The 18,498-nt window shown below is 44.0% G+C and overlaps 1 protein-coding gene across 1 annotated transcript in view; it reads left to right on the top strand.

Annotated features, from left to right (window-relative positions):
- rfx8 (regulatory factor X8) overlaps nucleotides 1-18,498 on the top strand; it is a 48,068-nt gene that overhangs the window by 13,090 nt on the left and 16,480 nt on the right. Inside the window, exons 8-11 of the mRNA XM_033023428.1 lie at nucleotides 1,046-1,156; nucleotides 9,045-9,195; nucleotides 11,919-11,977; nucleotides 14,763-14,919. Of these exons, the coding sequence (XP_032879319.1) occupies nucleotides 1,046-1,156; nucleotides 9,045-9,195; nucleotides 11,919-11,977; nucleotides 14,763-14,919 (478 nt within the window). The remainder of the gene's footprint in view (nucleotides 1-1,045; nucleotides 1,157-9,044; nucleotides 9,196-11,918; nucleotides 11,978-14,762; nucleotides 14,920-18,498) is intronic.

Below are 18,498 nucleotides of genomic sequence, written 5' to 3'. Positions count from 1 at the left end.
ACGCCAGACACCAAAGTAGTCAGCGCATGCCAAGTTCTGTGAGTGGAAGCAATTACCAAGCAGGTAGAGAAAAATATTTAAGGACGCAAAATCTTCTTGAAGAAATACAAGATTCTCATTGATTCCTCTGAGTCTGGCCCATGACTGTTCAATATCGAGAAGGACCATTTGAGATGGTGATGATTAGCATTAGCCTTGAGTTCATGCATTTGGAGTATACAGAAATCCTGTGAAAGGAGTATGCTGCCTCACAAATCGCCTACTTGCCTGTCCGATCCATGGAAAAGCCTCCATTGGGTTCTTGGCAGAGAATTTTCAAGTTCTCTTCCAAATCATACGTCAATTCCAGCAGCTCCAGGAAATGTCCCACTATAACCATCATTTTCTCAGGGCGATTAGGGCCACATTTAATGCAGCATTCAGAGGCACAAGCACCGTGAGAATTTAAACATGGTTCTCAGAGCTCCTTCAATCAATCTGCATTATTTTCATAACTCTTATGTTCTGGAAGTTAAGTCAATTCAGAATAAATTCCTCCCTTACTTTAAAAGAAACATTCTTTATTCAACCTCGTTGATTTTGGCTTCAGCTCATTTTAAACGCAGCAATAATGTGTCCTTTTCTCTGGATTAATGTCCAGGATTTCCTTTCCTTTTTATGCTAAACGCAGATGTCTGTTTGCATGTATGTGCGAGTGCATGTAAATATGAATTATAGGTAATTAATTAAATCTGTTCCTATGTATGAGATGTTTTCCAAAACAAAAAAGGGTAAATTATCACTGTTAATAGACATACTATAGTAAGGATGCAAACTGCAGTTAAAACAACACTGGGTTTTAATTTAGACATGATATCTCTAATTATTGAATACATTTACAAGTTACTCTTCAATTGTAATAATTTTGCATATTTCTGAATAGTCTGTATTGTGTAATATTGCTAGCAAGTGGCATAAGGAATTAATGAAAATCATTAGTTTGAATGAAAATATTTTGCAAATAGACACGCATCCTAACAATGAACATAATTATATGTTATCATAGGTTAGAAGTGTCCTTTCATTGTTCTGGGAGTCATTTATATTTGATATCATCAATATATCTTTCCCGGATGTATGGCAGCTTTTCTGCTCTTATGATACCCAGTTATACAAGGTAAATAAATATTGCCACTGATATAAATATAACATTCTGTATATATAACATGCCTGTAATATAATATAACATTATGTAATATAACATAATATAATATAACATTAGATGCATTCTCTTGGTTGTACATTTTATGAAAATCTTTATAGATTACTAGACCAAGGGGGACCTGTTGGGTCCCGTCCCCTCAATGAGCGGTTGCGGTGGGGGGGGGGAGCCTGCAGCGTCTCACATACACACACACTAACCACCCCCCACACTCACTAACCACCTCCCACACACACACACTAACCATCCCCCTTGATATTATATTAATATTATTAATTCGCTCTTCACCCCATCCCCCCCTAGCCACTCACGCATAGCCCCCAACTCGTGGCTAGAGAGGGAGGGGGTAGAGAGAGAGGGACACAGAGGCACAGAGAGGGACACAGGGGCACAGAGAGGGACAAAGAGGCACAGAGAAGGACATAAAACAAAACAATGTTTTTTAATCTCAGTTGTCAATAAAAAAGACATCAATTTTTTCAAAATGGAGTCTTACCAAAAATGCAGCTTAAAATTAAAAAACGATGTCTTTGAAATTAAGATTCAAGAGATTCTAGAGACATTTATTGTCACATGCACCAATTGGTACAATGAAATTTGTGGTCACCATACGGCCATACGAATAAAAAAAAACACAGAACACGATAGACTTTAACATAAACATCCCCACACAGCGGAATCAAAGTTTCCCACTGTGAGGGAAGGCACCAAAGTTCAGTCATCCTCCTCTATGATGTTCTTTGTTGTGCACCCGTGGTTGGGGCCTCCCGAGCCCCTCGCTGTCAGGCCCTCTCGCCGGGATGATGGAACTCCGACGTCGGAACGGAAGAACACCCTCAGCAGCTTGGAGTTCCGAATCGGCCATGTCTTACCGGGGACCGCGGCTCCCGAAGTCCACAGGCCGAGCTGGCCGGAGATTCACAGGGAAAGGGATCCCAGGACTCCGCGATGTTAAAGTCTGCTCCACTCGCAGCTGGGAGCTCCGGAACCACAGCTCCATGATGTTGAAGGAGCAGGCCCAACACTCCGGTGCTTCAAACGGCGATCCAGGTAAGACATCGCCTGCTCTACGGTGAATCCAGAGCTGCGCCGCCGCTGAAGCTCTGGTCCGGTCTACGACAGGAAAGGCCGCGCCAATCTAGTTGGTAGGTTGCGAGGGGGGGGTGGAGGGGCGAGGATGCGACTCGGAGAATAGTCGCATTCTCGCCAGGAAGTGACTGGAAAACAGATTCCCCCTTACCCTACCCACCTCCCTCACATAAAAATACTAAGAATTACTCAAACACATACTTTTAAACAGACTAAAAATTTAAACAAGATGGTAAAACAGACAGACTGTAGGCAGAAGCTGCCATCATGCGGCTCCCCTAGAAGTGAGACACCAGAATGTCTTTAAAGAACAAAAAATGCAACGTTTTCGAAATTAAAACAAAACAATGAAATTCAATCAGACTCATTCAATGTGGAAGTCAGCACTTCGTTCTTCACAAACAAAGGGAGAATGACTGTTGGTGAAAAATTTGAAGAATGTTCTCGAAATGCTAGTGTGCGTCGTGCGTCGACCAAAGCTCTCAGCAGCTCTCGGGAGTTCCCAGGACCCAGAGGGAGGGAGTAGAGGCAGCACCTACCCAGGTCATTGAGCAGCAGCCTCCCCACCAGGCATCGGGCCAGAGCGAGACTGCGGGTGGGCGTGTACCCGAACAAGGCCCCCCTCCCCACCGCCCTCTCCACCCCCCCTCTCCTCCCCCCCTCTCCCCCCCCTCTCCCCCCTCTATTCCCTCCCCCCCTCTCCTACTCCCCTTCCTCTCTCCCCCCCTCTCCATCCCCCCCTCCACCCCCGCTCCCCCCCTCTCCCACCCTCCCTCCATCCCCCCTCCCTCCACCCACCCCCTCCACCCCCCCCCGCTCTTCACCCCCCTCTCTCCACCCCCTCTCTCCCCCCCTCTATTCCGACCTCTCTTCCCCACTCTCCCTCCCACCCCCTCACTGTCTCTCTTTCTCTGCCCCAGGGAGGGGGTATAGAGGGAGGGGGAGGAGTTAGAGGCAGCACCTACCCAGGTCGTAGAGCAGCAGACTCTACCAGGCGCCATGCCCGAGCTAGGCTGCGGCCGGCGTGGGCCCGAGCGAGGCCCGGAGCGATCTGAGGACGGTCAAAAGCACCAGAGGGCCGGCCGATCATGCCTTCCGCGAGGGGAAGCCCACCCACCCGCGTGACAGACGATCGGGCGGGGGAGGCAGAGAGATGGTCATATCATGTGACGGCCAGGTGTGATCGGGTTCACCAGCGAAGAAAAGGCAGCATGAATCCCCAAGTCGGAGGAATCGCAGGTTTTCATAGACAGCGTCGCCCAGAGGGAGTAATGGACGCCACGATCAACTTCCCATCGCGCTGTTCTGCACCCTCACCTGCGCCTATGCGCCGATAACGGATGCCGCTGCAATGTGCTAGAACTTCAAGGAGCCCAGTGCACGACCTGAGCAGCAGTTTAAAAATGCTAAGTGACAAATTTAAAGAAGTGAAAGTTAAGAAGCCAAGAAGTACAGAAGACAGAACAGGGGTGACGTCACTCGCAGTGCGAGCAGAGGCAGGCAGGCAGAGCTATTGTGACATCATCAGCGAGACCATCTCGTTTACTTACCAAGTTATTTTGAAATTTTTGAACATTTTCATGAATAACTCGGGAAATAATGCATCAAATTTTCAGATGAGGCGATTTTTGACATCACGGCATAAATCTCTATCGGAAATGTAAACATTTCGCCGTTAGCGTGTTGTGTTTTCGAGGAGATGTGAATCAAAGGCGAACAAATACACACACACACAAATACACAAATAAATACATCCACATCCAAGATCAGAGTTTTATAATTATAGAGATAAGATTAGATGTTGACAAATAAAACCAATGATAACTTGACAACTTTTATTAAAACATAAAACAAAGAAAAGTACTGCACAGAAACAGGCCCATTATTTTCCCAGCCCAGCATGTCCACAATGTCTATGCTGGACATGAGGCCAAGATACATTAATCTTATCTGCCTGCACATGATCCACAACCTTTGGGCGCATAGGGGATACACATATAGTGGATCCTTACAAAAGATAGGAAATGCACCAGGTTTTATGAAAATGTGTAGGACCACCACACATAACATTCCAGCCAGTCCCTTATTATCCAAACACTGCAACAGACCCACTTCATAGACATAGATAGAAACAAAGAAAATAGGTGCAGGAGGAGGCCATTCGGCCCTTCGATCCAGCACCGCCATTCATTGTGATCATGGCTGATGGTCCCCAATTAATAACCCATGCCTGCCTGCTCCTCATATCCCTTGATTCCACTAGCCCCTAGAGCTCTATCTAACTCTCTCTTAAATCCATCCAGTGATTTGGCCTCCACTGCCCTCTGTGGCAGGGAATTCCACAAATTCACAACTCTCTGGGTGAAAAAGTTTTTTCTCACCTCAGTCTTAAATGGCCTCCCCTTTATTCTAAGACTGTGGCCCCTGGTTCTGGACTCACCCAACATTGGGAACATTTTTCCTGCTAGCTTGTCCAGTCCTTTTATAATTTTATAAGTTTCTTTTAAGATACCCCCTCATCCTTCTAAACTCCAGTGAATACAAGCCTAGTCTATTCAATCTTTCCTCATATGACAGTCCCCCCATCCCAGGGATCAATCTCGTGAACCTACGCTGCACTGCCTCAATCACAAGGATGTCCTTCCTCAAATTAGGAGACCAAAACTGTACACAATACTCCAGATGTGGTCTTACTAGAGCCCTATACAACTGCAGAAGAACCTCTTTACTCCTATACTGAAATCCTCTTGTTATGAAGGCCAACATTCCATTAGCTTTCTTCACTGCCTGCTGTACCTGCACGCCAACTTTCAGTGACCAGTGTACAAGGACAACCAGGTCTCGCTGCACCTTCCCCTTACCTAACCTAACCCCATTGAGATAATAATCTGCCCCCTTGTTTTTGCCGCCAAAGTGGATAACCTCACATTTATCTATATTATACTGCGTCTGCCATGCATCTGCCCACTTATTCAACCTGTCCAGGTCACTCTGCAACCTCTTAACATCCTCTTCACAGTTCACACTGCCACCCAGCTTTGTGTCATCCGCAAACTTGCTAGTGTTTCTCCTAATTCCCTCTTCCAAATCATTAATATATATGGTAAACAGTTGCGGCCCCAACACCGAGCCTTGCGGCACTCCACTCGCCACTGCCTGCCATTCTGAAAAGAACACGTTCACTCCTACTCTTTGCTTCCTGTCTGCCAACCAATTTTCTATCCATGTCACCACCCTACCCCCAATACCATGTGCTCTAATTTTAGTCACCAGTCTCCCTTGCGGGACCTTATCAAAGGCTTTCTGAAAGTCTAGATACACTACATCCACTGGCTCCCCTTCATCCATTTTACTTGTCACATCCTCAAAAAGTTCCAGAAGATTAGTCAAGCATGATTTCCCTTTCATAAATCCATGTTGACTTGGACTAATCCTTTTACTGCTATCCAATTCGGTGGGCGGCGCGACTCACGTCGCAGCGGCCTCTGCAGTCCGTCTGTCTTTTTATTATTTTTTGTCTTGTTTCAATGTAATTTTTTTTTTTTTTGACGGGGTATATGTGTGTGGGGGGCAGGGGGTGGGGGGGGGTGGGGAAACTTTTTAAATCTTACCCCTGCACGGAGAACCCGACCTTTTCCTTGTCGGGTCTCCGTTGTCGTTGGGGCTGAGCAACATGGAGCGGCCTCCAGCAGGAACGACCTGGGACTCCAGTCGCGGAGCTGCGGACCTAATCACCATTGTAGAGCTGGCCGAGTTCGGAGCGGGAGGAGCGGTGGTGGCGCACTGCTGCGACCGGACCCCCGCAGATTCGGAGGCTTCAAACGCAGGTCTGGTGGACAGTAATACCGGGAGCCCGCGGGTCCCTGCTGGGAGACCGCTTTTCGGGGCTTCCGCAACGGCGACTTCTCCCGCCCGAGTTGCGTGGTCGAAGAGTACCTGGAGCGGGGCCTTACATCACCGCCCCGCGCGGCTTGGAATGGCTGCGGGACTTTGCTAGCGCACGCCGGGGGCTCCAACACCAAGACCCGGAGTGCGGCCTTGCACCACCCGGCGCGGCATTAATGGCCGCGGGACAATTACCATCGCCCGCCGGGGGCTTTGACTGACATCGGGAGGGGAATTGGGGAGTGCAGGGGAGGGATAAGTCTTTGCCTTCCATCACAGCGAGGAGGAGATGCGCTGTGATGGATGTCTGTGTAAATTATGTTGTGTCTTGGGTCTTTTTATTGTGTGTATGACTGCAGAAACAGCATTTCATTTGAACCTCAATGAGGTTCAAATGACAAATAAAATTGTATTGTATTGTATTGTAAATGCCCCATTATTACCTCTTTAATAATTGACTCCAGCATCTTTCCCACCACCGGTCAGGCTAACTGGTCTGTAATTTCCCGCTTTCTCTCTCGCTCCTTTCTTGAAAAAGTGTGATAACATTAGCTATCCTCCAATCCACAGGAACTGATTCTGAATCTATTGAACATTGGAAAATGATCACCAATGCGTCCACTATTTCCAGAGCCACCTCCCTGAGGGCTCTGGGATGCAGACCATGCGGCCCAGGGGATTTATCATCCTTCAGTCCCATTAGCCTACCCAATACTATTTCTCGCCTAATGAAAATTTCTTTCAGTTCCTCTACCCCCTTAGATCCTCTGTCTTCCAGTAAAGAAGCTTTTACTGACCTTCTTTATATTCCTGGCCAGCTTCCCCTCGTATTTCATCTTTTCAGCCCGTATTGCCTGTTTTGTTTCCTTCTGTTGTCCTATGAAAGTTTCCCAATCCTCTGGCTTCCGGCTACTCTTTGTTGCATTATACATCTTTTCTTTTAGTTTTATTCTATCCATAACTTCTCTTGTCATCCACGGTTGCCTCCTACTCCCCTTAGAATCTTTTTTCCTTTTTGGAATGAAATTATCCTGTGTCTTCCGGATTATGTCCAGACATTCCTGCCATTGCTGTTCCACTGTCATTCCAGCTAGGATCCCTTTCCAGTCTACCTTGGCCAGCTCCTCTCTCATGCTTTCATAGTCCCCTTTGTTCAACTGCATCACTGATACTTCCAATTTAACCTTCTCCTTCTCAAATTGCAGATTAAAACTAATCATATTATGATCACTACCTCCAAGCAGCTCCTTTACCTCGAGTTCTTTTATCAAATCTGGTTCATTAGACAACACTAAATCCAGAATTGCCTTTTCTCTGGTTGGCTCCATTACAAGCTGCTCTAAGAATTCATCTCGGAGGCACTCTACAAGCTCTCTTTCATGGGGTCTTGAACCAACATGATTTTCCCAGTCTACCTGCATATTGAAATCCCCCATCACCATAGTGGCATTGCCTTTGTTACTTGCCAGTTTTAACTCCTGCTGCAACTTACACCCTACATCCGGGCTATTATTTGGGGGTCTGTAGATAACACCAATTAGTGTCTTCCCTCACCAGCAGAGCTACCCCCCCGCCCCCCTCCTCTGCCCACTTGCCTGTCCTTTCTATAAGATGTATAACCCTGAATATTAAGTTCCCAGGCCCGATCCTCCTGCAACCATGTCTCAGTAATCTCCACAATGTCTTATCTACCAACCTCTAACTGAGCCTCAAGCTCATCTACTTTAACTCTTATACTTCGCGCATTCATATATAATACTTTTATTCCCGGGAAAGAAAGCTCACAAAGGGATAGGAGAGTATGGCCAAGTGTAATAGGGATTGGTGTGAAAGGTGAGATGCGTAAGGAATATACTTTTATTATCAATCCCTATTACACTTGGCCATACTCTCCTATCCCTTTATGAGCTTCCTTTCACATTAACTCTGGGGTTATAACTATCCCTTTAACTCTGTCCTTGACTATCTCATTTGACACCCCCGCCACCCCCCCCCCCCCCTTATTTAGTTTAATCAGTGTTCATCTATTTAAAAATATATATATATTCCTTTTTGCATAAATGTTTTATATACCTTTGCATGCAGCGCTTCCTATTCCTCAAATTCTGGGAGATCTGCTACCAGCTTTTATGTCTTGCTCTTTCTGAGTACGAAGGTGTAGAATGATGGCCATTTATAACTGCAACCTTTCTGGGGTTTTTCTCCAGTACCTCTAATAATTGCAATGTATAACTGGAAACTTGTGAAGTATTTAGCAGTATAATTTCACTGTATTGGTGAATGTTGGGGTATCAACATCCAGCCTCACATTTTTGGTCCTCTTGACCAAAAGATGACTTGCTCTAAATTTGTAGTCATTTGATTTGATTATATCTGGCCAGTTAATTTTTAGCAATCAACAGGGCGGCACGGTGGTGCAGCAGCAGAGTTGCTATCTTACCGCACCAGAGACCCAGGCTCAATGCTTGCCTGTATGGAGTTTGGATGTGGGTTTTCCCCGGGTGTTCTGATTTCTCCCACACACCATAGACTTACAGGTTAATTGGTTTTGGTAAAATTGTAAATTGTGCTTAGTGTATAGGATAGTGCGGGGATCGCTGGTCTGTGCGGAGGCAGTGGGTCGAAGAGATGTTTCCACATTGCATCTCTGAACTAAAATAAATCCTCAGAGTAAAACCTAGTAATAATGCAATATTTTAAGTATTATTCTTTTGTTACTTTTTTCAATATTTTCTGCTTATTAAAAAAGGTAAATTGCTAATAAATGCTTCATATGAAATATCTTTAAATTATCAATGAAACATGATTTTTAGCATGGTTTACTAATATGATGAAAAGCCAAGTTTAACTATTATTTCTGTGTCAACAGATGATAGAAGAAATTCTTCTTCGTGATTTTCTAGGTGATTTTTCTGTGCAACATCTTCAAAATGCCAGATCCTTTGCCAAAAAGTTTAAGAGTTGGTTGGGTGATGCATTGGAAGGCACGCCATTACTGTTACAGTCACTTAAGATGAGAGGTATATTTTTGTGATTAATTAATTCTTAATATTTTACAGATATATATTCCCCTTGAGCCATGATCACAATGAATGGCGGTGCTGGCTCGAAGGGCCGAATGGCCTCCTCCTGCACCTATTTTCTATGTTTCTATGTATCTGTCATCACACCCCTCCTGCTTTTGGTTTTTACACCACTGTTTTCCCCCAAATTACTGATTTGCATCATTTTCTGTTATTATTTCATGTTTTATAATGCCTCAGTCTCTCCAACTATTCTGAAGTTCAAGGACACCCCCTTCTTATAAACCAATTCTGCCAACAACCTCTTTTGACCCATATTCTCCACCCTGAGTTTTGACCTGTATCAATTTTTCCTTGATTTCTTTGATAGTCAAGCAATATTAATTTCCAACACGTTTACATTCAAAAGTACTTAACCTTGAGTTATATAGAACATAGATAGCACAAAGAACAGTACAGCACAAGAACAGGCCCTTTGGCTCACAATGTCTGTGTTAAACATGATGCCAAGTCTGAAGATAGACGCAAAAAGCTGGAGTAACTCAACGGGTCAGGCAGCATCTCTGGAGAGAAGGAATAGGTGACGTTTCGGGTTGAGACCCTTGTTCAGACTTCAGGCTGTTTGTTACATTGTTTAACACAGTATCATTGCACAAGTGTCGATCAAAGCAATTGCTTGTCAATATCAGTGGCCTTCCGCATTGTAACTGGCAGCCGGTGTTCTTAAAGAGACGGGTGTCTGATTACCGTGGGAACGTCCTTCTACTATAACCAAAATCGGTTATAAAGAGGTCCGTAATAACGAGGGCAAACTGTACTCAACTTGTATGTACTTAACATAGAAACAAAGAACTGCAGGTGCTGATTTATACCAAAGATGGACACAATGTGCTGGAGTAACTCAGTGGGTCAGACAGCATCTCTGGAGAAAAAGGATTGGTGACATTTCGGGTTGAGGCCCTTCTTCTGTTGAAGTCTGAAGAAGGGTCCTGACCCGAGGGGAGGGAGGGATTGGGGGAGCGTAGGAAGCGAGGGAAAAGAAGAGGGAGGAGGTGAGGCGGGAGGAGGGGGAATAGAGGGAGAGGAGGGGGGTAGTAGAGGAGGGGAGATTGGGGGAGGTAGGGAGTGGGCAATAGGGGGAGAGGAGGGCAGTGGAGAAGGTGAGGAGGGATAGTGGAAGGGATAGGGGGACGTGAGTGGGGGATAGAGGGATAGGAGGGGGGTAGTGAGGGGAGAGATGGAGGGAGGGAGGGAGTGACTGAGGGTAGGGGAAAGGAGAGGGAGTGAGAGGTGAGGGAGGGATTAGGGGACGGGGAAGGTGGAGAGAGGAAAGAAAAGGGAGGGTGAAGAGGAGGGGGGAGAGTGCTAGGGACGAGAGGAAATGAGCTGAGCCTGTGCAGTTGGGGCTATGGGTGAGTGGTGGAATATTGCGTTGGGGGACCAAGCCTCCTGTGTGACAGGGACCCAACGGATCCCACTTAGTTGAGTATACCCTAAAATAAGCATATTTTCCTTCTGCAATAAACTCTGTTCATCCTTTTTTTCCATTTGTCAGTTAACTGTATTGGTTTCAAGTCCTTCAAGGCATTTAAATGTAATCAATTTCCTCATCATAAAATCCTACTTCTGCAACCTTCTCCAGACAGACCCTCTCTTACAAATCTTTCAATCATGTGACTCTAGCTTTTTGTAAATCTCACCTGCCTTCAACTAGCTTTGGTAGTGCAGCTGTAACTTATTTCTGCAACTTCCACCTAAACTCATCACACTCTAGACTTCTCTCTCTACCTTTACTCCACCAAGTCTCTGTTTCATTCTGTCATATATGATCCTATATATATATATATATATTACTATATATATTTTTCTCTGTCCTGTGTAAAAAAACGTTTTCTATAGGAGAAGGTTGTATGGCCTTTTCTGGACAATTCCATCCCCCCATTGATTCCCTTCATTCTATTCATTCACACATACCGATTTACACTTGCTCCCTCTCCCAATTCTCCCACCAGCCACCTATCATTAACAGTATCCAATTAACTTTGCAACATAGTATGGTGTCAACATTAAAGCTATTGTATTAATGCGTGTTGTTTTTGTCATCATCCTCTGTAAGTGTGTAAATATGCAAAACGAATTTCACTGTGCAGTTGCACATGTGATAAATGCAGCATCATTGAACCATTGAACCATCCTTCCACTGGTCTACATTCAGATTTCAGTTGTCATCAAGATCAGGAACTGATTCTTCACCTGTCAGTACAAGGATGTGGCAGTTAGTTACAGCACGCCGACTCTCCGATTATGGATGATATTGTTAGCTTAACGCACACCAAGGAATAGGTGTGAGACTCTTCTGATCTCTTTGGCTCAACTACTGGCATGATAAAATAAGTCATTGTGAGAGATCATTTGCCCACCTCCATTAAGCAACCAGAAACATTTAAGAGCTGTAGCAGGCTTTTATTGAAAGGTGGAAATTCATGTTCTGGAATGACACTTGTTTCCATTTCCTATTGTTCTCCATAAAGAACTCCTAAAAAATCCAGGAAAACATTGTGTCAAGAACTCCATATCCTGGCACTTAATGATAGTTGGTGCAATTCCAAAATTAATTAGAATCTTAATACTGGCATATCATTTTGCTACCGCTTTTTCTTTATGAATAATGTGTTTTAAATGTTATACATTTATCTGACATGACTTTAATATTTTTTTAGCAGCTAATATGTTTGTCAATAGACTCCGAAGAAGAACTTGTATTTGCAATCTTGCAAAGGTAATGTGCACATAATACAATGAATACTTTTATATATTTGTCGGCGAAGAGGCAATAAGCATAAAACACACACAATCTTAAAAAGTATTTCTGTTATCAAATCAATTTCATTTCATCAGTTTATATAATTATATTTCTCCAGTTTATTTTTAATATTTTCTTCACCCTTTCAATTATAAATATCATGCGGTAACTCTGAGTAAAGAGGCTAACAGTAGTTTACTTTTCAGAACTGTAAAACTATAGGAGCAAAGAGGTCCTTCTGCAGTTATACAGACCCTAGTGAGATCACATCTGGAGTATTGTGTGCAGTTTTTGTCCCCTAATTTGAGGAAGGACATTCTTGCTATTGAGGGAGTGCAGCGTAGGTTTACAAGGTTAATTCCCGGGATGGCGGGGCTGTCATATGCTGAGAGAATGGAGCGGCTGGGCTTGTACACTCTGGAGTTTAGAAGGATGAGAGGATATCTCATTGAAACATTTAAGATTGTTAATGGTTTGGACACGCTAGGGGCAGGAAACATGTTCCCGATGTTGGGGGAGTCCAGAACCAGGGGCCACAGTTAAAGAATAAGGAGTAAGCCAGTTAGAATGGAGATGAGGAAACACTTTTTCTCACAGAGAGTTGTGAATGTGGAATTCTCTGCCTCAGAGGGTGGTGGAGGCAGGTTCTCTGGATGCTTTCAAGAGAGAGCTAGATAGGGCTCTTAAACATAGCGGAGTCAGGCGATATGGGGAGAAGGCAGGAACGGGGTACTGATTGGGACTGATCAGCCATGAACACATTGAATGGCGGTGCTGGCTTGAAGGGCCGAATGGCCTACTCCTGCATCTATTGTCTATAGAAGTTGTACATTGGCAGCATAAGGTAATCTGCTGTATATTGTTTCCCCATCTATTTATGTTGGAAATCACTGAACTTTTAATTTGAGGTGGAGACAGCTCTGTTCAATTGGGATCAATGAGTTCCCAATTCATTTGGGAATTGGTCATAGCTCTGCCTGCACAGAACAGCATAAAGCTGAGAAATGGCTCCAGAATAACTTGCTTCCACTTCCACAGTCATGCATCATAAAGCATGGAACATTGAGAAAGTGAGTGACTTCCATGACTTCATGAATTAGAGGATCAATACTGCTCCCAGAAATAATGGCCATTCTACAAGTAGTGCACCACGATAAGAAGAATGAAAAGAGAACGTGTAGACCAAGATCACCTGGAGGAAGAGAGGAGGAAATTAACCTGAGCAGGAAACTCAAATATTTAACATGTGGATTGATTGAGCACTTCTCTCATCTATGCCTCATTGGGGAATAGCTCCTTGAACGATTATTTGAGAGCATTTCATTTACTAAGAAGATGATGATGGTGGAGGTATACTATGTGCGGTAGCTATAAAGCAGTCAAATCCCTGTTGCCTTTGACTGTATGGGTATAAGGCAACATGTTCTAAACATAGTGCTAGAACTAACTCCGGGTCAGGCAACATCTCTGGAGAAATAGGATATGTGACATTTCAAGTCAGGACCCTTCTTCAGATTGAAAATAGGGGGTGGGGGGAGGGGGGTGTTTGAAGAGCTGGAGGTGAGAAAAGACCAGGACCAGCCTGGGTCAACCCCTTCTTCCTCCTAGTCATTGAACCAGTTCCTCAGTTCTCCACTTTATATCCCTCTTGAATTCACACCTTCCCTAGTCAACAATGGGCCCACCAGGGCACCACCCTGCCTGAGGACATTGTGGCATTTGCTTTCCATTCCAGTGTCATCCCACGTTGTTTCTCAGTGGAATACCATGGTGGTAATATGGCAAGGAATAGGAAAATCAACCAATAAGCTAAACAGTGAAATGTCGATATTAACATGATTTGAGTATAGAAACATAGAAACATAGAAAATAGGTGCAGGAGTAGGCCATTCGGCCCTTCGAGCCTGCACCGCCATTCAATATGATCATGGCTGATCATCCAACTCAGTATCCCATCCCTGCCTTCTCTCCATATCCCCTGATCCCTTTAGCCACAAGGGCCACATCTAACTCCCTCTTAAATATAGCCAATGAACTGGCCTCAACTACCTTCTGTGGCAGAGAATTCCAGAGATTCACCACTCTCTGTTTGAAAAATGTTTTCCTCATCTCAGTCCTAAAAGATTTCCCCCTTATCCTTAAACTGTGACCCCTTGTTCTGGACTTCCCCAACATCGGGAACAATCTTCCTGCATCTAGCCTGTCCAATCCCTTAAGAATTTTGTAAGTTTCTATAAGATCCCCCCTCAATCTTCTAAATTCTAGCGAGTACAAGCCGAGTCTATCCAGTCTTTCTTCATATGAAAGTCCTGACATCCCAGGAATCAGTCTGGTGAACCTTCTCTGTACTCCCTCTATGGCAAGAATGTCTTTCCTCAGATTAGGAGACCAAAACTGTACACAATACTCCAGGTGTGGTCTCACCAAGACCCTGTACAACTGCAGTAGAACCTCCCTGCTCCTATACTCAAATCCCAGTGTCAGTCTTGACAGGGAAATCAAAATCTCAGTCCTCTAGTGAGGTAAGGATAGGCAGCAATTTCTGTATATCTGACAGTTTCATAATGACCCCAACTGATTCTGCACAGGATCATGGAGCAATATTCATTCTGTAGACTTTGCAGATCTCACATGTCTTGTTTAGTTAGCCTGAAATAACCTTTGTAAAGGAATGGTACTATTGACAAAAGAAATACAGTATATAAAAGATTACAGATTTTTTTAAATGACATCATTTATCTATAATTTGTTTCCATTCTAGAGTATGCACACAGTGTTGAATAATCATCGAATGGTTAGCACTTTAAAAGCTGATTTGCGTGCTGTCATCAGTCAAGGGTTGTTGAATATCCCCAACAAGTCCACAGAAGCATTCGGCCATTCACTGGAAGAAGAAGGCAATAGTTTTGAATGGAAATGTAAGTACCTTGCTTTTATTTGTTTGATTGATAAGGGTTTGTATTACAATTAATAAAATCTGGTGTATAATGGAAAAGCAGTTGTGGAATCCACATGTGATGGTTCACCAAAATTTTCAGTAACTGTATTACAAAACAATCTATGTGTGTATGAAGGGGAATTTATTTTCAAAAATGAAAACTGATGAATTTCACCTTTTATTTTATTTTTTTCTTTGAGAAATAACTTACAATGACTTCCTGCCTCCACCATTCTACTGTCCACAAAAATCTGTCTTTGACACCATAATTCCATCTATATATTGACAGCAACATCACCCAAAAGTACAATGTGATCATCCAGATGTACATTGAGGTCACAAAACTCTACCTTGCTTCCATCTATTTTAGTTGAGCAGTACCCTCTAAATTGTTTAGTTGTTTGTCTGACATATGGAATTGAATGGGCAGAAATTTCTGCTTCCTAAATATTAGCTGGCCATTAGTTAATTTCCCTTCTCGAGCATTGCTATTGTTATGATCCTACTCACTGCCATCAGTCTCAGCAGAACCAGGCTGTTCATAACTGGTATTATATTAAATATTGGTGCCTGGATTAAAGAGTATTAACTATAAAGAACCATTGGACAAATTTGGATTGTTTCTTTCTGGAGCATCGGAGGCTGAGGGGCAACCTGACAGAAGTATGTAAAATTATGAGATGCAGAGATGTGGTAGATAATCAGAGCTTATCACAGGATGGGAATACCATATACTACAGGGCATTATTTTATGGGGGGAGGGGGGGGATTAAAGGGAATTTACAAGGCACGTTGCTTACACAATGTGGTAGGTGCCTGGATCATGCAGCCATGGCAAGTGGCGGAAGTAGATATGATAGCAACATTTTGGAGGCATTTGAATAGACATGTGAACAGGCATGGAAATGAAGGATGTAGCCAAGTGTAAATTGGCACCAAGGTCAGCATAGACATTATGGGCCAAAGAGTTTTCCCAAAGGGCTAGTTCCAGTGCTCTACTGTTCTATGAATTTTTCCATGTCGCCACTCCATCGGTTGATTTCTACTTCCGTAATATTCCAGGTCAACACCTGTTTTAGCTTCTTTGAAGCTGAAACCCTCGGCTTTTGCTTTTGTTACTTTATGTATTGACTAATTTGACGCACCCCAATCCGACCAACTTCATTCTCCCTGCTGTAAACCTCAGATCATCAAAATGATTGCTGGCTTTAACTGAAATCATGTCAAATCTTGTTATTCCTTCACCTTTGTCATATTAACATAGTTGGACAATGCATCAAGCTTTAACATTCTCATTCCTGTTTCCAAATCCTTCCATGAATACACTCCTCTCTGATGACCTCCCACATGAGCACCCTCTAAGATATATGTGCTCTGCCAAATTGGATTCTTGAACTTTCTTGAATTTAATTACTCCAACTTTGGCTGTGCTTTCAAGCCTCTAATCGCCAGAATATCCTTTCAAATGCTTTCTGTCTCTTTATACCCTTCTTTAAGAAGCAATTCAAAACCAACCACTTCGCTAAGGTTTTGGTCAATTAGTCTAATATTTCCTTGATGAAAGCAGTCCTTGACTGGTTTTAAATTTGGTTAATAAAACCCAAAAGTGTTGTGGAATGTTTTGCCATATAAAGACGGAACATGTATTAAACTTATTTTCATATTGCTGGTGCTAGTTTTGGCACACTACTAATTTGTTTGCATTGAATTTTTATTTGTACTTATCACATTTCAGTATTTTTAACCAGCTTTCTACAGAAACGAGAAAGGTTTTCAAGTGTTGTGCTCTAAAACAAAATGTGCAGATATGTACTAGATATGGATACCGCTCCCAACTATATAGGATAAAATGGGAGAGATGTTAATTAATTCTGTTCATGTTCATTCTGTATTTCTCTCCACTGTTGCTCTCTAACCCACTAGCTGTAGGACAGATTGAACAAGAAAGTGCAAAGACCACAAATTACATGTTCAGACAATATTGCTTCATTGCTGAGTTAGTGTGCAACTATGCATTGCGCAACGTTAGTTCACCTCTAAAAAAATGATGCTCAGATTGCTAAAAGTAATAGTACAGACTTAATTACACAAAGAGCTGGATTGGCAATCTGAATCACATTGAGGGTCTCTCACATTGAGGCCCTACACTCTGCCCTGACCCACCTGGACAGCTATAACACCTACATCAGGATGCTGTTCATTGATTTCAGCTCTGCCTTTAACACTGTCATCCCCGCCAGCTTGATCACCAAACTCAGCGGACTTGGCATCTCCACCTCCCTCTGCAACTGGACACTGGATTTCCTCACCAACAGACCGCAGTCTGTTAGGGTCAACAACCTCACCTCCTCCACTATAACATTGAACACCGGCGTGCCACAGGGCTGTGTGCTCAGCCCTCTCCTCTACTCCCTCTTCACCCATGACTGCATCCCTAAGAATGGATCCAACGCCATCATTAAATTTGCCAACGACACCACGGTGGTAGGACTGATCAATGACAACGACGAGTCAGCCTACAGGGATGAGGTCCAGCACCTGACAACCTGGTGTGCCAACAATAACCTCGTCCTCAACTCCAAGAAGACGAAGGAAATTATTGTCGACTTCAGGAAGATCAGAGGGGGCAGACATACCCCCATCCATATAAACGGGACTGAGGTGGAGCACGTCTCCAACTACAAATTCCTCGGAGTACACATCTCGGAGGATCTGTCCTGGTCCCTCAACACCTCCAAGCTGATCAAAAATGCGCAGCAGCGCCTTTACTTCCTGAGGAGGCTCAAGAAAGCTCACCTGTCCCCCCAGATCCTGACCAACTTTTACCGCTGTACCATCGAAAGCATCCTGACCACCTGCTTCACGGTATGGTACAGCAGTTGCACCGTAGCGGACAGGAAGGCACTACAATGGGTGGTGAAAACCGCGCAGTACATCATCGGTGCCCCGCTCCCTGCCATGGATGCCCTCCACCGAAAACGGTGTCTGAGACGGGCCGGGAAGATCATTAAAGACCCCTCCCACCCCAACCATGGACTGTTTGCCCTCCTCCCATCAGGGAGGCGGTACAGGAGCCTCAGGTCTCGTACTAGTAGGATGAGGAACAGCTTCTACAATAATACCATCACATTGCTGAACTCGGAGTCCCGCCGATAATTTCTCCAGTCTCTCCGTCCACATTGTTTGATTATTCTGTATTTTTATTTCTATATTGCACTATTACTACGGACTGACGCTAAACTGCATTTCGTTGTACCCATACTTGTATTAGTGCAATGACATTAAAGTTGAATTGAATTGAATGTGAAGCATACTTTATTTTGATTTTGTCTCCACGTGTGGACATATTGTGATCCTTTGGACAGGGGAGTCCTGTGGTGTGCCTGCTCTGTGCATGGAAGAGACACTCAGTCTGTGGAAAATGCAGAGCTAATTATAGCACGTCACGCACCATACATTTCCACCCCCCCCCCCCCACCCCCCCCACCCCATGCCAGCAAAATTGAAATATTTGAGTGCAACTATGACCTTCCTTGGATACACACGTAGCACTGTAAAT

Source organism: Amblyraja radiata, chromosome 6 (genome assembly GCF_010909765.2).
Source record: "Amblyraja radiata isolate CabotCenter1 chromosome 6, sAmbRad1.1.pri, whole genome shotgun sequence".
Classification (NCBI taxonomy): domain Eukaryota; kingdom Metazoa; phylum Chordata; class Chondrichthyes; order Rajiformes; family Rajidae; genus Amblyraja; species Amblyraja radiata.
The sequence above is the reverse complement of the archived record's forward strand: the minus strand, read 5'-3'. Positions and strand labels throughout refer to the sequence as shown.